This window comes from Neoarius graeffei, chromosome 11 (assembly GCF_027579695.1).
Source record: "Neoarius graeffei isolate fNeoGra1 chromosome 11, fNeoGra1.pri, whole genome shotgun sequence".
NCBI lineage: Eukaryota > Metazoa > Chordata > Actinopteri > Siluriformes > Ariidae > Neoarius > Neoarius graeffei.
The window spans coordinates 52,046,970-52,070,504 of NC_083579.1; the positions used below are offsets into that span (position 1 = coordinate 52,046,970).

General features: G+C 39.7%; 1 protein-coding gene across 1 annotated transcript; it reads left to right on the forward strand.

Moving 5' to 3' along the window:
• Positions 1 to 1,026: 1,026 nt before the first annotated feature.
• Positions 1,027 to 22,780, forward strand: tmem229b (transmembrane protein 229B). Its single transcript, XM_060933047.1, has 2 exons — positions 1,027 to 1,433; positions 21,129 to 22,780. Exon 2 carries the CDS (start codon positions 21,173 to 21,175, stop codon positions 21,734 to 21,736), a length of 564 nt encoding a protein of 187 aa, XP_060789030.1. The 5' UTR covers positions 1,027 to 1,433; positions 21,129 to 21,172; the 3' UTR covers positions 21,737 to 22,780.
• The last annotated feature ends 755 nt before the right edge of the window (positions 22,781 to 23,535 follow it).

Below are 23,535 nucleotides of genomic sequence, written 5' to 3' on the forward strand. Positions count from 1 at the left end.
TAAACCACAGTTGGTTCATAGTACTTAGAATCACCATGAAATACCATAGTAGATCCATGGTTACTACCATGGATGAACCATAGTAATACTATGGTTGGTTCATAGTACTTAAAATAACCATGAGATACCATGGTAGAATCATGGTTACTACATAAAAACCATGGTAAAACCATAGTAAACCATGGTAGATTTTCGTAAGGGAGTGGGTGGATTGGTGACTATAATTGCCTCAAGGGGTGTGTGTGTGGTGCCCTGCTTTGGACTGGTGTCCCATTCAGGTTGTATTCTCTCTCTCACACACACACACTGTTCCTGGGATAAGCTCTGGATGAAGTGGCTACTGAAGATCTCATCTCATCTCATTATCTCTAGCCGCTTTATCCTTCTACAGGGTTGCAGGCAAGCTGGAGCTGGAGGTACACCCTGGACAAGTCGCCAGGTCATCACAGGGCTGACACATAGACACAGACAACCATTCACACTCACATTCACACCTACGCTCAATTTAGAGTCGCCAGTTAACCTAACCTGCATGTCTTTGGACTGTGGGGGAAACCGGAGCACCCGGAGGAAACCCACGCGGACACGGGGAGAACATGCAAACTCCGCACAGAAAGGCCCTCGCCGGCCACGGGGCTCGAACCCAGGACCTTCTTGCTGTGAGGCGACAGCGCTAACCACTACACCACCGTGCTGCCCGCTACTGAAGATGTAAGTATGAAAAGTATGATCGATCTTTGTGATGACAACAAATGGTAGAATCATGGACGGAAATGTGCTTTTAAGGCATTGCACCAGCAAACTTTTCTGGCATGATGAGAACATTTACAACGCTCTTTAAGTAGAAATGATTCTGCACAGAATTACTTACCATCCAAAGAAACCCTTAGGAACTTTTTTTTTTCCCAATGAGTGTCCTTAGGGCGGGACTTGTTCCATTTTGTGATTTTTTTTTTTTAAATTCATTTAAAAATTGGGTGCAGATGTATCCTTATCTTAATTACAGGTCATCTGAATGCTTTTCTCGCCTAACTGGGGGAAATGACCTTTATCCTTGAGTATACCCCTGTGCGTGTGTGCGCGCACGCGGAGAGGAGAGGAGAGGAGAGGAGAGGGGAATCGAGCCGAGCACCAGCAGTGAAGCAGTTAACAGTGAACCCAGAGCCGGAGTGTCGGCCGCCCGCCCGCCCGCCGGAGCGCGGCTCTGAGCATGTGCTGTTCCTGCTGCAGTGAAGGAAAATGTGTCAGTTATCATTGGAGAGGAGAATGAGAGAGGGAGAGGGAGGTTAGCCAGCCGGGGCAAACACACGACGAGAAGGAACCGATACGACGATGTTCCTGTTTTGCCTCTTGTCCTCTGCATGATTACAATGAACGCGCAGGGGCTCGATCCCAATCCCACACACGCGGCTGCAGCTCCACAGTAAAACACGGTAAGACTCGCTCACTTCTCCCGGAAGGTTACACTTCTTCCTCAGCACCAGGATAGCCTTTATTTCCCTTGCAGGCCTGTTTATTATTATTATTATTATTATTATTATAGGGATTTCCTGAGCTTTAATTGGCTTAGCCTTTGTGAAGGTCCTGAGGGCGCAGTGATGATCGAATCGAGCATCTGATTTATTTCTGTTTATTAATTTATTTATTTCTGGTTAATAATTAATTTTTTGTGCCGCTGTGCGTCCAGCACCTGATCTCTGATCCTGCTCTAGCTGGGCTGTGTTACCATCCATCCATAAACCCTTTTACCTGTAGGTGTTTTAACAAACAAGCTGGAGTGGGTTGATTTGCCCGAATGGTGATGAAAGCTGAACTGTTATCGTGTGTAATTATGATCAACGTCATTTGTTCAGACGTTGCTTGGAGAAGTGCCGGTGGTTACTTTGTGTGTATATATATATATATATATATATATATATATATATATATATATATATATATACACACACACACCAGTGAGGGAGCTGCGGGACGCTTTCATTCAGGCCTGTTGTCACGACTGCACTGTCGGGTCTCAAACCGAAGCCCCTTCGGGTTCAGGTCCAGGTGATGTGGAGTGAAATGGATGGAAACAAAGTAACGCATCTTCACGCATCAGCTTTTCTCTCTTCCATATCTGAAGCTCTGATCTATTCTGTTCCACTTTAAACTGGACTTGATAAGGAACTCCAACTAAAACCATGAAACTTCATGTACTCTGCTCATTTCCTCCACTGAACACGAAAAAGGACACTTTTGGTGCCATCTGCTGTAGACCTACTCCACCTTCATGTCTATATTAGAAAGAAAGAAAGAAAGAAAGAAAGCACAACTTTATTCATCACACACTTGTGAAATTCCTCTCTGCATTTAACCCATCTGAAGCAGTGCACACACACATACCCAGAGCGGTGGGCAGCCATGCTAACAGCGCCCAGGGAGCAGTTGGGAGTTAGGTGCCTCGCTCAAGGTCGTCCCATATTAACCTAACCACATGTCTTTGAACTGTGGAGGAAACCCACGCGGACACGGGGAGAACATGCAAACTCCACACAGAAAGGCCCTCGCTGGCCGCAGGGCTCAAACCCGGAACTTTCTTGCTGTGAGGCAACCGTGCTTACCACTTACACCACCGTGCCGCCCACATTACACACATTATGATCAGTTATGTTCTTTTAATTCTGACCTGAGAATGTGGTGAAATAGTAAAACTAACAGATCAGGGCCATAACCAGGTTCAAAAAATATTTCAGTAACTTCCACATGTGTCAAAGTGAATAGTCTACCACAATGCCAAATATATACAGCATCAATATTACTTTTTGGATCATCTTCTTATCCTGTCTATTCTTCTATAAATTATCCAGACCCCATTTTTATTTCATTTAGTTCGTTATTGTGGTTTGACGAGCCAGCTTAATAGTTACCTGTTGATTTCAGCCTCCAAACACAGGACGTTTCACCATGTTGTCGAGCTTTTTCTGAAATTTGTGTCATTTGTTAAAGATGACACAATGGATTGATGTCGTATTAAAGGATCATGTACAGTATGAGTATGAGAGATCCCTCGCAATATATTTGACTACTTATTGAAACTTCTCTTTATCAGCCCCCCCAAAAAAGAGGACCTCGCTATTCTTGCAAGGTATTTTTGTAGTTTTTCCTTGTAGTCAGTACAGTAAACTGATTTCATAGTAACAAACAATAGAGTACAGATCTTACCAGTAATCACGATAATCTATTTTATTTTACGTTTAATATTAAAAGTAGATAAATGCCTAGTTATACATCTGTACAACTTTATTTACTTTGGATTAGTCTATGTACATAAAAACTGACTGATTTCTTTGAATAAATTTATACAAAATGATCCTTGTGTTGTGTTGTAGGGAAAAAGTTGGGTTCGTTCGTTCGTTAGTTACTTAAAGTAATTAAAGGTGCGCATGCAAACTTTTCTAATGGATGAGTGACCGGTTTCCCCCCCAAGTGCTTTGTAGTTACCATTAGACCCCACTAAAGAAATTCCAAACTTTAGTGTCCTCATAGCAACTTATGATCATGAAATAAGTGATTTCACTCTGTTAAATTACCTCCATGTCTTACTTGCACTCTTACCTGATTAGACACCCCTGCTGTACACGGTCAGAAAAGCCACAGTCTGGACTACAGAGACACTGTATTAGAACAGATATATGACGGTTAAGTCGTGCATGATGTTTCCTCATGGTTCAGAGGAAAAAACTGCTCAACATTTTGTCCTTGCTCTCCAGGCAGCCGTGCCCTACGCTACCCAGAGCACTAGAGCGTCTGATCCAAAGTCGGTCTGATCCTCAGAGCACAACTGATTAAATGAGGATTTGGCTTGAGTGAAATGAGTTCCACTGCACTGCAGGCAGTTTTAACACTCCACATCTAAATCTTGCGTCTTTGCTAATCATACTGGCTTTGAATCCTTTCTGGTCCTTTTTCCAGAGTCCGATTAATCTATTCTAAATCCGAAAACAGACCTTTATGGATCCTGTGACTAGACTGAAGTACAGTGGTGTTTGAAAGTTTGTGAACCCTTTAGAATTTTCTATATTTCTGCATAAATATGACCTAAAACAGCATCAGATTTTCACACAAGTCTTAAAAGTAGATAAAGAGAACCCAGTTAAACAAATGAGACAAAAATATTATACTTGGTCATTTATTTATTGAGGAAAATGATCCAATATTACATATCTGTGAGTGGCAAAAATATGCGAACCTTTACTTTCAGTATCTGGTGTGACCCCCTTGTGCAGCAATAACTGCAACTAAACGTTTCCGGTAACTGTTGATCAGTCCTGCACACCGGCTTGGAGGAATTTTAGCCCATTCTTCCATACAGAACAGCTTCAACTCTGCGATGTTGGTGGGTTTCCTCACATGAACTGCTTGCTTCAGGTCCTTCCACAACATTTCGGTTGGATTAAGGTCAGGACTTTGACTTGGCCATTCCAAAACATTAACTTTATTCTTCTTTAACCATTCTTTGCTAGAACGACTTGTGTGCTTAGGGTCGTTGTCTTGCTGCATGACCCACCTTCTCTTGAGATTCAGTTCATGGACAGATATCCTGACATTTTCCTTTAGAATTTGCTGGTATAATTCAGAATTCATTGTTCCATCAATGATGGCAAGCCATCCTGGCCCAGATGCAGCAAAACGGGCCCAAACCATGATATTACCACCACCACGTTTCACAGATGGGATAAAGTTCTTATGCTGGAATGCAGTGTTTTCCTTTCTCCAAACAATGCTTCTCATTTAAATCAAAAAGTTCTATTTTGGTCTCACCCGTTCATAAAACATTTTTCCAATAGCCTTCTGGCTTGTCCACGTGATCTTTAGCAAACTGCAGATGAGCAGCAATGTTCTTTTTTGGAGAGCAGTGGCTTTCTCCTTGCAACCCTGCCATTACACCATTGTTGTTCAGTGTTCTCCTGATGGTGGACTCATGAACATTAACATTAGCCAATGTGAGAGAGGCCTTCAGTTGCTTAGAAGTTACCCTGGGGTCCTTTGTGACCTCACCGACTATTACATGCCTTGCTCTTGGAGTGATCTTTGTTGGTCGACCACTCCTGGGGAGGGTAACAATGGTCTTGAATTTCCTCCATTTGTACACAATCTGTCTGACTGTGGATTGGTGGATTCCAAACTCTTTAGAGATGGTTTTGTAACCTTTTCCAGCCTGATGAGCATCAACAATGCTTTTTCTGAGGTCCTCAGAAATCTCCTTTGTTCGTGCCATGATACACTTCCACAAACGTGTGTTGTGAAGATCAGACTTTGATAGATCCCTGTTCTTTAAATAAAACAGGGTGCCCACTCACACCTGATTGTCATCCCATTGATTGAAAACACCTGACTCTAATTTCACCTTCAAATTAACTGCTAATCCTAGAGGTTCATATACTTTTGCCACTCACAGATATGTAATATTGTATAATTTTCCTCAATAAATAAATGACCAAGTATAATATTTTTTGTCTCATTTGTTTAACTGGGTTCTCTTTATCTACTTTTAGGACTTGTGTGAAAATCTGATGATGTTTTAGGTCATATTTACGCAGAAATATAGAAAATTCTAAAGGGTTCACAAACTTTCAAGCACCACTGTATGTGAGAGACCTATAAGAGGAGTTTATATCCTGTTTAAGCTGGATTGGTTTTTACCTGAAGAGGTAGTGTAATGTCATTAACTTATCTGATAATTACTTCTAATGAACGACGAGAGCTGCACCCAACCTATACTAGTTCTGTTCAGTTCTCTTGACCACTGAATTGCTGGAGCTGGGTGCAGGCCTGGCTGGACTGACAGGATAAATTAGGGTCACTGGTAACTCCCTCTCCATTTTGGCAGCATAATTGCTTGGTACATAGGACACTAAAATAAACGTGGTCTGGATTAGTGGAAAAATCAATTATAGAAAACATATTTTAGTAAGAAAATGATCAAGTATAAAGACAGTTGGGTCCAAACGTCAGATTTTTTTTAAACTGGAGAAAGAAAAAAAAGCAGGAAAATTTTAGAATTAAAAAAAAAAAATCTAAACAAAGAAAGGATATCTTCAGTAGTCAAGATTTCTTGGTGACGCTTTAAACTTGAGTAACGTGATAATATTGACCATGTTAACTCCTTTGCACAAAAAGTCAGATTTCCCATAACTTTTATCCCATCCATTGAGGCACATGTTAAAACGACACGCCAGTGGATTTAATTTAACACGGGTCATCGGGTTTAACACAAACATATGGCGTTCAGGCGGCTTGAGTGCACGCTGTCGTTAAAACAAAAAAAGAGATGATATACCAAATACTGTACTAAGAAGCTCTAAACTTCATGTAAATATCCGTAAGATTGTACTTCTCACTCAGGTTTCCACTGCTAATGCAATTTCTATTGAAAAAAGAAAACAAATATCTCATCTCATTATCTGTAGCCGCTTTATCCTTCTACAGGGTCGCAGGCAAGCTGGAGCCTATCCCAGCTGACTACGGGCGAAAGGCGGGGTACACCCTGGACAAGTCGCCAGGTCGTCACAGGGCCGACACATAGACACAGACAACCATTCACACCTACGGTCAATTTAGAGTCACCAGTTAACCTAACCTGCATGTCTTTGGACTGTGGGGGAAACCAGAGCACCCGGAGGAAACCCACGCAGACACAGGGAGAACATGCAAACTCCACACAGAAAGGCCCTCGCCGGCCCCGGGGCTCGAACCCAGGACCTTCTTGCTGTGAGGCGACAGCGCTAACCACTACACCACCGTGCCGCCGAAAACAAATATATATAATATAAAAAAGATCATTTTAAAAGTATGCAAAATAGAAGCATTTTTTTCTAGTGCTCTTAGACTTTTTTTTTTCTGACTCCACTGTAGTTCTTTCAGATATTTTTACTTTTGGGAGTAAAACCTATTGGATTAAAATGTTGCATCTAGCCAGTAATCACTTAAACAAAAGTACCTCCCTGAATGAAACCAGTCTATCCTGATTGAGGCTGTAGTAATCATGCAGTACGAGTAGGAGTAGTTTATTATAGCACAAAGGCAAGTGATCTCAAACTCAGCTTGAATTCTTATGAACCCAAGCAAAGTATGCTACGTCGTGCTGCTTTGTTAATTATGGAGCTTGCCAGTTTCCACATTCATGTTGTTAAATCTTGCCTTTTTGAGCCTCTGGAGGTCCTAATCCCCTCGTTATGACCAGTATTATGCTGTCTGGAGGGCTTAGGGCATTCTCAGAGTCTTTAATTCAGTCCACGAAACTGAAGACAAAAAGCAGCAGCTGTTAGACCTCTGAGATTTTCATTGAAATTAACAATTATTAACCGGCAGCACTTCAATAAATTCAACTATGGCATAGTTTATGGCATTCATTTTTAGTGTGTGAAAGCTTTGTTGTGCTAAGGTTATGAGGTCAAGTTTAAGCTCTCTTAATCAAAAGAGGAAAAAAAAAAGATTTAAATGAAAAATACGACCCACATGAATTTGGCAAAACCAATCGCAGTCCTTTTGAACGGGGAGTGTTGGCAAGATTGTTGTAGAGGTCTTATGCATGTTGATCTCTTCCTGTTTTTTGAACAACATCCCTTTTGTTATAACGATCTCATGAAGTTGCTCACTTTCGAGTCCTTTGTAGTGCATGTCTGGGCATTAACCAGTGTCTTTGTATCTTTGAAATAATGTAAAGAAAGATGGTGCTGGGCATTTTATTACAAAACCATTTAAAGAACTAGCTATGTAATCTAATGTACAGTGATCCAATGGAGTTTCCATTTAAATGAAATGCAGCATCCAAACTATGCAAGAAAACAAAATGCTAGTGTTTGTGTTACACCCGCTTTTATTTGAAATATGGACTTCAGATACTGGCCCTCTACTCTAAAGTCCTATCGCTGAAAATCGGATATGATAAGAAGAATGAAGGCTCTTTGCACTCAAGAGCCAACATGCTGCCCTGAAGTAACTGAGCTGCCTGTGCTATTGATCTACTGCCGTTTATTTTGTGCAGAGTGGAGTGAAATCATGGCAAGGACCCAGAGTCCCATCAGCAGCCTCGACACACTGAAAGAGTACGAATGCACGGGAGTCAATCCTTCCAATGTCAGAAAGTAGTAAACAGGGCACTTCTAGATTTCCTGTTATGAAGAGTACTGAGCACAGCATTCAGGAATCATACTCGAAGCATTTCATCACAGAGTAAAAGAGCAGGTAATGTTTCTGTAAAGGCGTGCCTGGAGCTCTGGCCAAAGCGATCTGGAGGACATTAGTGTAGAACATTTGTCTGTCAACAGGAAAGTTGCCTCACTTCGTCTTGATACCGCTGTAAGTTCTCCAGTGACTATATAAGCACAAAATGTCACCGTTTTCATACTACATATAGGACCACTCTAGTAATACATACAGTATATGTGAAATCTGCTCATAGACACAAAAATAGAATTTTGTCCTCTTGCATTGCTTATGATGAATGAGGTTATTTTAGTGCAGTCAGTTGAATGCTGGTGAAATAATGATTGGCTACTCTACTACTGGGCTATCAGCTAATATACTGTGAGTAGAGAAAAACAAAATGGCGGAGCATGTTGCTGAACCAGCCGAGGATGAAATAAAAACAACTCAAAAACAAAACCCCCAAAAATACAAAAAAAAAAGCACAACAGAATATGGAATAAAAAGTATTTGATGGTAAGAACGTATCTTTTTTTTATTTTTCAAGAATTATTATTATTATTATTATTATTATTATAGCATTTTTCAGAAATTGCTACTGTCATTGCACTGGTTTGTTTACAGTCTAAGCAGAAATGATTGTCAGATGTTTTGTGTAAAGTTTTTTTAATTTATTGAATTAGCAAAAAATAAAAAATGCTCTGTTTCTCAAAATCCAGCAAATGTGGATAGAATGAAACAGTTATTCCACTCAATCTTGTTATACATGGCTTATAGCCAACTTGGTGCTACATACCTTTTCGGCTATCAGCTCATGTACGACTTGATTTTGTGGAATAACTGTTAAATATTTCTTAGTGCACCAACTTTAAGCAAGAATTATTAATACTGTCTTATTTCTTTGTCCCCACTGTGTTGCCAGTCTTCTGTAAGACCCTCAATATTATTGTTTATCATGCAGACCTGTTACAAAACCTAAGTTTTGGTTGTTGATGAATTGTGACATAAATTATAATTCATATTTCAATTACCTTTTTCTGTTTGTCATTTTAATAATAAGTAGGACAATAGTGTAATATTGCACATACTGTACATAACGTAAATAAAATGTATATTTGCATTTTAACTTGAACATCGCAAGGGAAAACTTGAAACCAATAGTAACTAAAGGCATGTGGCGGTCTGGGAAAACCTGTCACGTGTTTCTGTGGCCAATAAATAAATAGGTGGATTTTGGCAATAAATAAATAAATAAATAAATAAAGGGGGGGGGGGGGGGGGGGGTTCTGCCTATAACAAACTTCAGCACCTCCACTTTAAAAACCATAAATATATTTCATCAAAACAATATGAATTTCTTTTAAAATGTACTTGTAGGATAAGAAATCAATTTAATAAGCACTGTGGTTAAAAACATCAGTCTCATTCAGTCTGACTAAAGATCTCGAAGCCTTGCTAGCTAAATGTGATTTTCTCACATAGTGAATGTGATGCTTTGACAAGTGGACATAAGCTGAATCAATTCAGTTTGTAATTGGATACAACCTGTCAAAATGTCAGCGATACTCCTGCATCTCAATGTAGCTGGAATGGACTCTTTAATTGCAATTTTTACTTTTGGGATTAACCAAACGTGAAGTAAGGAATAAAATACATAGAGGATATTACACATGTGCGAAGACGTGAAGTTTATCTTTAAGTGGTGAATGTACTAAGTGAAGTAAACAAGTGAAAATATTTTCAACACGAGAAGTTGAACTTCATATCTTCACGCCACCATGTAAAGTTCTTTATATTATATGGACACATCCACAAAAAAATGCGCAGATTAATCAAAAGAATTTAAATTTTCAACTGGTTCACCATTTTGACAACGCATGTCCAGTCAATGGGAAAATAATGGGAGTGACGTCATTGGAGTGAAACATTGGGAAATTATTATACATACAGGACACTTTTTCAATGGAATAAAAATGTGTTCTATTCCCTTCTAGCGGGTTTCCTTTATTTGGTTTGATAGCATGCGATATTGTTAGCATATCGCTCATGCTATGCGTATTACATCACTCTACCCAGTGGAGAATGAACGTTGAATATGGTTTACGATATTGCATGGTTGTCAAGACATGATGTCACACATCGCAGCTGATGCGAATATTCAGTGAGAATATTTTCTGCTGCGCATGCACAGAAGCATTTCTTTGTTCACCGGTGGGTTTGACAAGTACCGGTATTTGGATAGTGGACATAAGCTGAATCAATTCAGTTTGTAACTGGATACAACCTGTCAAAATGTCAGCAATACTCCTGCATCTCACAGTGCATCTCACGGTCACAGTGAATTGAAAATGCCATAAGATACGCATTACATGTAAAACTTCTGTGGTAGCAAGTGACTGTGACAATTTGTAAACAAACTTTTTGTAAAATCTATAATTGTTCCATCAACTGTGTATGTATAATAATAATGGCTTTTTTCATGATATATCAGATATATTCCATTCAGCTAGCATGATATTGAACTTGACTTCGACTCATTCATTGTCATGCTAGCTGAATGGAATATATCTGATAGACCATGAAAAAAGCCAGCCAATATTATTTAAATATGTCACTCAGATCCGCGATGTATTTCGTATGAAAAATGCGAGTTTTTCAAAACGAGAAGATAAACTTCATATCTTCAAGCCAACGTGTGATTTTCTTTTTAGTATGTAGACACATTCACCAAAAAAACTATCCAAATTCATCAAAACAATTCATCGATTTCCTCATGAGCGAGGATATTGAAAAATGTCACAGTTGTAGTTCTCGATGTCCTGGATGTAGCTCGTATGAAAAATCTCATCTCATTATCTCTAGCCACTTTATCCTTCTACAGGGTCGCAGGCAAGCTGGAGCCTATCCCAGCTGACTATGGGCGAAAGGCGGGACACCCTGGACAAGTCGCCAGGTCATCACAGGGCTGACACATAGACACAGACAACCATTCACACCTACGGTCAATTTAGAGTCACCAGTTAACCTAACCTGCATGTCTTTGGACTGTGGGGGGAAACCGGAGCACCCGGAGGAAACCCACGCGGACACGGGGAGAACATGCAAACTCCACACAGAAAGGCCCTCGCCGGCCCCGGGGCTCGAACCCAGGACCTTCTTGCTGTGAGGCGACAGCGCTAACCACTACACCACCGTGCCGCCCTTGTATGAAAAATATGAGTGGCATATTTCCCAGTAAAACACTCGTGTCTATGTAATATAACAGGGTATGGTGTTATAAGTGGTGTGATATGACCTGACATAAAGTGGAGGGCTATGGGGGTGGGGGTGGGGGGTGTACATATAAAAGTGCTGTAGACTTTTTCCGGCACTGTTCACCTGATTTGATGTAAATACCCTCAAATTAAAGGCAAAAGTCTGCACTTATTCATTATTAAATTTCACTTACAATAGTGATAACTTTGTCAGTGTCCAAATATTAATGGACTGTATTTGTGGAATCTACCGATTAATCACAATTTTCTGAAATGAAGCAACTATGTATTGTGACAGATTAAGTATCCTGTCTCATATCATCCCTTCTTTCCACATATAGTAATGATGTTATTTTGTAAATTGTTTTTCCGATAATAAAACACTCTATCCCATAGCTTGCTTGGAGGTCAGGTTGCTTGAATCTATAGAGAACTATTATGTCATACTGTATTGATGTACCCATTATGAGCAGGTTGAAAGGATCTATTCCTGGAGCCGAAAACTCTGAGCTGACAGGCTTGTTTACATACTACATAAAAGCCAGCATTTATGAAAGGATACATGAACCGTTTCATTACCACAGACAGCATGACGGGGTCAATTTATATGCAACTGTTTCTCTACTGTTTTTTTTTTTTTGTAGATCACAAATACCAAATTATGAAATTCATACTCTTTGCTGATTGCTTTCTGCGATTAAGAGTTCATACCAAGGTAGTGCCAGTATAATCACACATCAACATCTCAGCCACATTTATAATGCAGCAGCTGTTGCTATGAGATGAAAGAAAGGGGGGAAAAAGAAAAAAAAGTTTGTTAATCCTTTAGAGTTTTGTAGATTTCTGCATCCGTGTCTTTATTTTATTTATTATTAGGATATAATGCAAACAGCTTTCCTAATTAACCTAATGAAGGGTTTTCTAAGTAGTAGATCAGGGTTATTATGACTAGAGAATCTGTGAGTTAAACAGGCAGGTTCACTGATGGGGGGGGGGATGCTTGGAGATCATTATGTGTAGTAAAAACTGGAACTTTTGTTTTCAGCCTCTTGGTTATTTACTCCTGTGGTTTAGTATCAGGCAGGCTTGTAGTACTCGAGTCCAGGACTCAGACTCGAGTCCAACTCATGCCCTAATTTTAAGGACTTGTGACTTGACTTGGACTTGAGCACTGATGACTCAGACTTGTGCATTAACTGCATTTGGACTCATAAACTGGAGACGAGGACTGATTTTTTTTTTTCTTTATTTTTTGTAACATGCCATAATAATTTAGCATATTTATATCTACATTAATTTTTATACTAATTTCATTCAAGAGAATGCACATTCACCTGTTCATACGTCATGTTCAGGAAGAAACTAACGTTCCGCTTTGCTTATACAGACTTCTCATGGAGTGGGAAAAAAATGCACTGCTATGTGTTCCATATGTAGAAGAACTATCGAGGAGACGACGGGGACAACCTTGAACTTCAATCGTCATTTGGCAAGACTCCACCCAGAGAAGGAAGTGACGCTATGTTCATTGCTCTGTTGATAGCGGGGCTTGCTGACTGATGAACTAGCTAATGTTAACCCTCACTCATGTTATTTGCCCTGTTGATAGTGGGCGGGGCTTGCTGAGCGATGAACAAGCTTTTTATCTGTAGCCTATTAACTAAAATGGCACAGTTAAGCAGTAACATTAGTCCAACACAGCAGCAGAGACAGTTTCACATAAAGGCAGCAACAGGCACCGTCAAATGGTGTGGTTGGAGTCTTGTTCTCAGGCCCTGTCCACACGGCAATGGATTCAGGTGAATCTAATAAAATTGTTTATCGTTTCGGCCTGGCGTCCACACGGCACCGGCGTTTTGGGTGCCCCAAAACGAAATCTTTTGAGAACGGGTTCCAGAGTGGAAAAATCTGGCAACGGCACTGTTGCGAAGTCATCTGGATGAGTAGAACGGATTTGTTTACGATGATGTCACAACCACATGACTGTCAGTGCTTCACGCCGGGTAGAAGTGTAACGAACTCGATGCGAGTTGTCAACAAATCCTATAACTTGGTTCATGAAACGCGCTTACAAAATATTTTCACTGTGAATATTTATTGTATAATGGTGCAGAGTGAGAGAATAGCCCTTAGGGCAGAGTCTTTAGTCCAAACACTGCGGAAGCAGTATAACCAAACCGCGCACCGCCCGTGCGCTTTCTAAAAACAAAAACAATCCCGCCAGCAAAAATAGGGAAAAAAAGGAGCAATCTCACCTCTTCAGATGTTGGTTTAAGTCCGACAATACATTCCTCAAAAAGGGCGTAGAAGAACAAAGTAATCCATCAACGTGTAGAATTCAATTTATTCCGGACCATTAAAGAATTCTGGAGGATATCAGAATGTTGGCGTACCGGCTTCCATCTACCCCCATTCATTCCTCTTTCCGCGTCTTTCATTTTACGCTACTGATTAATAATCAAAACTTTATGTGGCTGATGCTACAGAAGAAGGGGTTTATGCGCATGCGTCTACTTCTATTGTTCTGGTGTCTCCGATGGGACCGTCTTATAGCGCACGTAGAGGTGTGGCATGTGTATTGCATCGTTTTCAGCAAGCGTTGCGTTGCCATATGGACCTGATATTTTACTGATCCGTTGCCCATGTGGACGCGATATTTAAAAAAAAAAAATCTCGTTGCCGTTGTCGTGTGGATGTAGCCTCAGCCTCGACTCAAAATTTTCTTTAATGACTTGGACTTGACTCAGACTTGAACGCTGGGGACTCGAGACTGGACTCAGACTCAAGGTTTAGTGACTCGACTACAACACTGGTATCAGGCATGTTGCATGGCATGACCCTCAACAAATTACAAGCCATCCAATCGCTGTATAAGCAAAGCAGCCCTATAACATTTATAAGCCGTCCACCATGCTTCACAACTGGGAGCTTTTCTTTTTAGTTTTTGTATTCAGGGTTTTGTTTTTCCAAGCATGACATTGTACACATTTACTACAAACGTCTCATCAGAGTACAGGATGTTATTCTAACAGTGCTGTGGAACATGCAGGGGGTCTTTAACAAACTTGAGACGGACAACAATATTTTATGGACAATAGGGTTTTTATTTTTTTCATGTTAACCTCCATGAACTCAACTTTTATTCATTGATTTTTAATTTTTTATGATACTCATGAACAGAGATTTTTATCTATTATCTTGTGCAAGAGATGCCCAGAGATTTTTAACTGCCATCCCCAGGGTCTTTTTCTATTGTTTGTGGATTCTATAGACGCTCTTGCACTGCACTTTGTACAACATAATGTCCAATGGATGCTCATGAATTTATGTTTGTAATTATCAGGGTGCAGGCCCAAGTCTTTAGAATTCCTTTTGTGGCCCTTTCCAGTCTTATGAGTTTCAACAGTTTTAACAGGGGTCCTTTAAAATCTCTTTTAAATAGACTGTAAACTATTTGAGCAGAATCATGTTGTGAGGAACAGGTAATGAAATTGTGTGTTTTTAAATGGCAGGGCAGGTCAACCTCAGAACTTAATGTACCGCAAACTCTGACTTCAATTATTCAAAAGGTCATGATCCTGGGGGTTCACATACAGGTTACGTCTCATTTAAAATCTGTTTCTTAATAGTTATATTGTGAGTTAGACTATAAAACTACAAAAAAAAAAAACTATCGTATAAACCAAAGTAGTGAAGTTTTTTTTGAATTCATTTACACAATATACAGTATATTATTAATCCAGAAATAGATGGATTTCCATCTATAGCTCTTTCTTGTTTGCTGCTTGGAAAGAAACAATGTGATGTTACTGGCTGCTAATGTGACCAAATTGTTTACATGAACAAATGGTGAATCTTTCTGATTAGCTATTATTTACAGTTTGCAGAATGTCATGCACCTAACTTCACTGTGGTTAAGGTATTATGGCCATGTATCTTGTAACTAGCTTTTGCAATGTTTTTCAGGGTCCCCCCCCCCCCCCCCCCCATTTTACCCATTTTCTCCCCAAATTAAGTCACCTACCACTGGGGGGGGGACGACACACAAACACTTCAATCCTCAAAGACATTTGGAGCTTACCAACTTGCGTTTTCTGCTCATGCTGTCACGGGGCACAGAAGCATACCAGAAGAAAGACCTATCTGCCCTCTTCTGCATACACAAGTTCATAGATGCCCATGATTGGAAGCTTTTAGGAAGCATTTTTGCAGAAATCGCTCCAATTCCAGACGGTTCACATTGTTTATGCAATGAATTATAAAAGAGAGCTTCTATCTGACTGGTCTGTCTGAGTTCCTGGGAGTGTCAATAAAAGGCCTGACTGGGTAACAATCAATACCAGTGCTGACTGAAAAGCCAACAGTCGGGGGATGGGATATGAAAACAAATGAAAAAAGACAAACATGCAGAGATACTGTACATCAGGTAGTACAACCCTGATTCCAAAAAAGTTGTGATGCTGTGTAAATCATAAATAAAAAATAATGCAATGATTTCCCAATCCTTTTCGACCTATATTCAATTGAATATAATATAAAGACAATGTATTTAATGTTCAAACTGATAAACTTTATTGTTTTTTGTAAATATACACTCATTCTGAATTTGATGCCTGGAACATGTTCCAAAAAAGTTGGGACGGGGCAACAATGGAATAGGAAAGTTGTGGAATGCTCAAAAAAACACCTGTTTGGAACATTCTACAGGTTAACTGGTAATTGGAAAGGCTAAGGTTTTCACGAGCAAGGATAGGGTGAGGTTCACCACTTTGTGAAAAAACTGTGTGGGCAAATAGTCCAATAGTTTAAAAACATTTCTCAACATACAGTTGCAAAGAATTTCGGGATTTCACCATAGACAATCCACAATATCATCGAGATTTAGAGAATCCAGAGAAATCTCTGCACATAATCTCTGCACGCATGGTAAGGTTGAAAAGCAACATTGAACCCCTGTGACCTTTGTTCCCTCAGGCAGCACTGCATTAAAAACTGATATGATTTGTATAAAAGGATATTACTACATGGGCTTGGGGACACTTCGGAAAACCATTGTCAGTGAACGCAGTTCGTCGCTGTATCTACCATGTAAAGAGAGCCATATATAAACAACATCTGGAAACACTGCTGAATTCTCTGGGCCTGAGCTCATCTGAGATGGACTGACACAATGTGGAAAAATGTGCTGTGATCTGACGAGTCCATATTTCGAATTGTTATTGGAAATCATGGACATTGTGTCCTCTGGGCTAAAAAGAAAAAGGACCATTCAGATTGTTACCAGCACAAAGTTCAAAAGCCAGCATCTGTGATGGTATGGGGGTAACTTGCACATCTGTGGAGACACCATTAATGCTGAAAGGTACATGCAGGTTTTGGAGCAACATATGCTGCCATCCAGACGACGTCTCTTTCAGGGACATCCCTGCTTACTTCACAACAAGATAATGCCAAGCCACATTCTGCACGTGTTACAACAGTGTGGTTTTACAGTCAAAGAGTGTGGGTGCTAAACTGGCCCGCCTGCCTCCCTACTGAAAATGTGTGGCGTGTTATGAAGCGCAAAAAAATGGAGAGCCTAGACTGTTGAGCAACTGAAGTCATATATCAAGCAAAAATGGGAAATAATTTCATGTTCAAAACGTCAACAATTAGTGTTCTCAATTGTTAAAAGAAAAGGTGACATAACACAGTGGTAAACATGCCCCTGTCCCAACTTTTTTGGAATGTGTTACAGGCATCAAATTCAGAATGAGGGTGTATTTACGAAAACAATGAACAATTATCAGATTGAACATTTAAATATCTTGTCTTTGTATTGTATTCAATTGAATATAAGTCGAAAGGGATTTGCAAATCAATGCATTCTGTTTTTATTTATGGTTTACATAGCGTTACAACTTTTTTTTATTTGTATTTGCTTTTGTGTCTCATCACTACAAAGACTTTTTTTTGTTCTCTTTGTGTGAAATTTGTGAGTTTCTAAATAAAATTTGCACACTGACTTCTTTATATCTTTTTTCCTTCTTTAAAATCAATTACATATAGTACCAAGAAAGGATGTTTAAAACAGACTAGGATTCCAAGGATGGTATTTTAGCACTGATTTTTCTTTAATTTGTATATTTGAAAATGCTTTTGTTTGCATAATGGAGTTTCTTAGTGACAGGTGCTACAGGATTAATTTTCAAATTAATATCTTTGATATTAACTGATATTCATATCTTGAGGAAACAGGTCAAAAACAGTTGGCGTAAATGTCAGACAAGGACTGCATTATGTCCCCTAATACCTTTATGAGAATATTATGCTCTCAAAAAGACTAACTTAAAATACTCAATACATGTGTATTATTTATCGTAAAGAATTTCATATTAATGTGACATTACATTTTGCTGTCTTATTAAATATAGAAAGACATTATAATTTACTGCAACAGATTAAAAATGGCTGTGAAGATTACATTGTAGTTAATCAGTTTCATCCTATTTATTTAATTCTAAATTGTATAGGTGTAGTGGTTAGCACTGTCGCCTCACAGCAAGAAGGTTCTAGGTTCGAGCCCAGTGGCTGACGGGCTTTTCTGTGTGGAGTTTGCATGTTCTCCCCGTGTCTGTGTGGGTTTCCTCTGGGTGCTCCGGTTTCCCCCACAGTCCAAAAACATGTGGTTAGGTTAACATGGGGCAGCCTTAGGCTGAGGTGCCCTTGAGCGAGGCACCTAACCCCTAACTACTCCCCGGGTGCTGTTAGCATGGCTGCCCACTGCACTGGGTACGTGTGTGTGCTCATTGCTCACGTGCGTGTGTGCATGTGTGTGTGTTCACTGCTTCAGATGGGTTAAATGTAGAAAGGAATTTCACAAGTGTATGTATGATGAATAAAGTTATTCTTCTAAATTCTATAATCTGCATATACTTTCTTCTACAACACTTTACACATTTGGTATCCTGCATAAACAACCAATTTTACCAATTTCTGTTGTAAATGTGCCTATTACAGCAGTGACACAGTCGCGAAGTTTTCCTGATCTGAGTGTTGAGTGCTCTGAAGCCACCTCCTAATGACGCAGATTGAAATTCCAGAAAATGTAGAAGTGCTTTGGGGTGGAACATTTAGAGCTATGTTTCCTCATTTTCTATTAGTAATCCTACACACTAAGGTTAATAGGACAGGGAACATTGGTACTCTTTTATATGGAACAGCTATGGAATCAGTTTTCTTTGTAATCTTTGGTAGATATTCAGATAGCTTTGATCACCATCATAGTCATTTACATAGATTTACCTAATGTGATGTGCTGTCTTCATACACCAACATGTATGCAAAATTTTCTCTGCTGTATTAACGTCCTTTCATATTATATCTATCTACAACATCAGCTATACCACACTCTGTTGGCCATCTTTAACTAAATTTTATATTCAATGCAGAAAAACAAGTCAAAATTTGTTCCGCAACCAGTATGAATGAGGTAGTACTATACCACTTATGGCTAGCAGTCCAGATTGTGTGCGCTTGTGGAAGGGATGCCCAATGATTGGCATATTTTGAGTAATGGATGCTGGGTAGTGTATGCACAACAGGGATGGACGTAAACATGTCAACAATAAAAAAAATATCAAAACTTGTCAAAATCTGAGCCTGAGAGATGAAATACAGCTCTTTTGAATAGTATGAAATGTTTATGAATATTAAATTTTCATAACTTCAACTATTAAACAGTATGTACTCTACTGCACACACATACAGCATGTTTCTACGGTACATCTCTGAACAGTTGGTGCTTAGGGGTTTAACCAAGACCAAAATTTTAGTGGAGTCCACATTGGAAAAATGTGATTTTCCTCATAGTTAATGTACCACGATGCCAAATGTACGTGATGCACCAATTACAACTTTCTAATCTCTGTTATGTTATGCATCAATTCTTCAATACTTATCAGGGCACATCAGCTAATGTTACTCTGATCAGTTAAGATACTGCAGCTATCAGTCTGATTTGGCTAGCAATATTATGAGTAGTGTGCATTTTAAAAAATTCTCAGTTGCCCTCATAAACACACATTTATATCTTATGTTCTTGCATAAATGGAAACATTTCCGGTATATCATAGCTATGTCAGATGTGAATCTATTCATCCATCCATCCATTAGCCATAACCGTTTATCCTGTGCAGGGTCGCGGGCAAGCTGGAACCTATCCCAGCTGACTATGGGCGAGAGGCAGGGTACACCACGGACAAGTCACCAGATCATCACAGGGCTGACACATAGAGGCAAACAACTATTCACACTCACATTCTCACCTGTGGTCAATTTAGAGCCATCAATTAGCCTAACCTGCATGTCTTTGGACTGTGGGGGAAACCGGAGCACCCGGAGGAAACCCATACAGACACGAGGAGAACATGCAAACTCCACACAGAAAGGCCCCCTTCGGCCATTGGGCTCAAACCCAGAACCGTCTTACTGTGAGGTGACAGTGCTAACCACTACACCACCGTGCCGCTCTAGATATGAATCTATAATATATGAATTGCATCCCTCCAAACAAGAAGCTCAAATCTGGTAGGGTTTTATGACAGATAAACCTTAAGTGTGATTAAGTCTGTGGGCAAACCTAAAGTTTTCTCCTTGGCTGCTCTGAGGTCAGCTGAGAACCAATCATCACTGCTGGTTTTACCATACCGTAGGCTACATTATCTGGAGGTTGGATACTGAATTTGAACTAGAGAAGCTACATGGGAAGTAAAAAAAAAAATCTTCCTAACAAGGTTCAGACCTGGGTGTTCTTACAGCTAGTTACAGCTATGTTGGTACTTAGAGATTATATCAGAGCGTGTTGGTTTAAGTTCTCAACTTACATCAATAGCAAGTTTCTGGTTCTCGTCCGGTTGCACAACTCTCACACCTCCACTGTAGGCTTGGGTCAGGCTGAATCGGGGGAGTAGGTGGGTGGATTTGAGGTTGGTTTTCTGAACTGAGCGTCATGGAGCCTCAGCTCGCTGCTGTGGTTATTTGCAGGAAACACTTGTTTTGTTTAGAGAAAAGAGTTCAGTTTAGTGCCCTGGTGCTGCATTGTCTTGCATGATAAAGCAGGGTGTTTTTTTTTTTCTTTTTCTTAAAAACATGGACAAAACATCATTTGAATTCTGAGTGCAACTGGTGGTGTAAAATGCAGTTCAGTTATCACATTCCATCCTAATGCAATTCACCAAACTTCTCCTGAGACAAGCGAACGCTTAATTGTCATTTGAAATTAAATTAGCACTGACTGACAATGTCTAAAGAGTCTCACTTCGGCTTATAGCTTTGTACTGTTTGAAGTACACAGCCCTCTGATGGCCTGCTGGCACATGATAGGTTGAGTTGTGCGTGCATGCGTGTGTTTGGGGATGGATGGATTGACAGCAAAGGCAGATAATAAAGTAGTGTTGTGTCAATGAATAATTTATATGACTGTGTATAGCTTACAGTATGTATCCAATTAAATATTTTCCATTTTAACCTCATGTCCATTGAGTGGCACATGCATCGTCACTACTCTAAAGCATTCAGTGTGGGAGTCAGTTGACTCTGTAAGTTGGACTTTCATGTGTGCTGAACACTGACATATGGTATTTAACACATTTGAGGCTTTATGTATATACGAACTAATATGTTCTGTTGCTTTTTTCCATCTTTCAGTAAAACCTCCCAGAGTCCTGAACAGACCAAGTGGCCCAGTCACCATGGCAACAGCAATGATCCCCGAGCCCCTGACGCCACTATCACGGTGGTACCTGTACGCCATCCATGGTTACTTCTGTGAAGTCATGTTCACAGCAGCATGGGAATTCGTGGTCAATTGCAACTGGAAGTTCCCTGGTGTGACGAGTGTGTGGGCGCTTTTTATCTATGGAACCTGCATCCTGATAGTTGAACGCATGTACCTGCGCCTGCGTGATCGCTGCAATGTCTTGCTGCGCTGTCTCATATACACCCTGTGGACATACATGTGGGAGTTTGGCACAGGGCTGCTGCTGCGGCAGTTTGACGCCTGCCCTTGGGACTACTCACAGTTCAAATACAACTTCATGGGCCTGATCACGGCTGAATATGCCTTGCCCTGGTTCTGCGCATCGTTTATTGTGGAGCGTCTGGTCATTCGCAACACATTGCGGCTGCGCTTTGACGAGTGGGATGAGCCTGGCCAGGTTGGAGGAAGTGGTAGAGGAGAAAGTGGAGGAGGAAGGAGAGGAAGAGGAGCTAGGGGAGTGGCCACCAGTGCCAATGGCTATGTGAAAGTGGACTGAGTGAGATTAGTCATTTCCCTCTCCATCTTTATTAAAAAATTTTATTTGCCCAGTCTTTTCTTTCCTCCTGAAGATGTTTTTAGCTTTCTCCTAGCCCATTATCTGGGAAAGAGGTATGTTAAGGTTCAAGGTGTTGATCAGTGAAAAACAAACAAACAAGAAAGCCACAGCGAGACTAAGGTGTGTGGTTTTAGTGCCCCAATTGCAGTCTCTCCACTAGTGCTTAAATTCTGATGTGCCTCATTCAGGCATCCCCAAGCAGCCTGTTAGCCTAGGAAAGGTACAGAGGATTTTATTGTGGAGCTTGTGTCATTTGTCCTTCCCTGTATCATACCTCCCAGACCAGTCCATCTGCTTCAAAAAACATTGGGAGGGATAAGGAACAGGAAAAGAACATGAGAAGTCCAGTTTCATTTGGGTAATTATAACTTGAAATACAGAAAAATGGGCCAGAATATAACAAATGCTAAAAAAAAGTCTATATTTTTTAGCATATTAAAGTTAAATGTGCAGTAGCAAAAACTGTTAGGATAGCGAATTTTAATTGTTGAAGTTTGTGTTATTTATTAATATTTATCTAATGGCAGTTAAGTAACTTATTATAGGCTTATAGTATGTTGTATACTGTGCCCTAAAGTAACGCATTGAACTTGAATCTAGTGTTTTTATACTGAAAAAAAAGAATGCTTGAACATGCATGAGAATAGTGTCTTCCAGATTTTTTTAACAAGAGGCAAATCTGAAACGTATTCTGTAAAAAGAACTGTGTTTATTTTTAACCATATGGATTAAGGCACAAAGAAGTACTGTATTGCATTCACTTGTACTGCTGATAGTTAGGATTTAAATATGGGATGTCTTTGTGTTAATATGCTGAAAAGACTGTCAAGAGAATTGGGGGAAAATGTGGTCTGCTGCTACTGTATGTTCTTTGATTGTCCAAAATATCTCTGTATTAATTAAAAGTGATCAGGCCTTATACACTACAGTCCCTAAAAATAAATAAAGGTTTTCTAGGCTTAAGAATGAAAAGTTCAAAGCAAACAGACAAACAAAAAAACTGGCTTTTTTTTTTGTACAACTTCAATGTTGACACCTTAATGCATGTTAAATTATGGTTGATAATATCACAAAAGTTTTAAATATCTGTTTTTATTGTATTGAAGTAGATGATGATGATCTTGTATCAAAATCCAGGCCATTCCAGCTGTTCAATAAATAGAAGTAATAAGTTTTATGGAAAGCACCATTCGCAATGAAAAAATACCTGAATATAAAATCTTTCTAAATAAAATAAAATTAAAATAATTAAGCATCATGGAAATATTCCCCAATATGAACATTAAAGTTCTTTTAGCAGCTTCTAAATAAAAAAAAAGTGTATGTGAACTGGGAGCCAGTGGAGACTGATGAAAGTCTGAGTGATATATCGTCTTGAGGTTCGATACATATCAGAACCCTTGCTACATCTATATAATCTGATGAGTTGATCTGGGTGACCAATCAGGAAACATGTTCATGATTAAGATGAGACACATTGCACTGGGGTATAAAAATGAAGTGATAGCTTCATGGACTCAATGAAGCAGCAGTAGATCTTAAATGAAAATCTGCCAAGAATTTACATTTGGGTCATCGGTTGGATCTTTCAGCAGGACGATGATCCAAATATACGTCCAAATCCACACAAAAAATGGTGCAGTGACCAAGGAATTGGTCTTTGACACAGCCACCTTAGTCCCTTAAACTAAACCCCATTTAAAGCCTGTGGGGTGAGTTGAACATGTGAGTCCAGAAGA

Coding starts and splice junctions, on each gene's coding strand:
- tmem229b (XM_060933047.1), top strand. CDS start 21,173: ATGGCAACAGCAATGATCCCCGAGCCCCTGACGCCACTATCACGGTGG.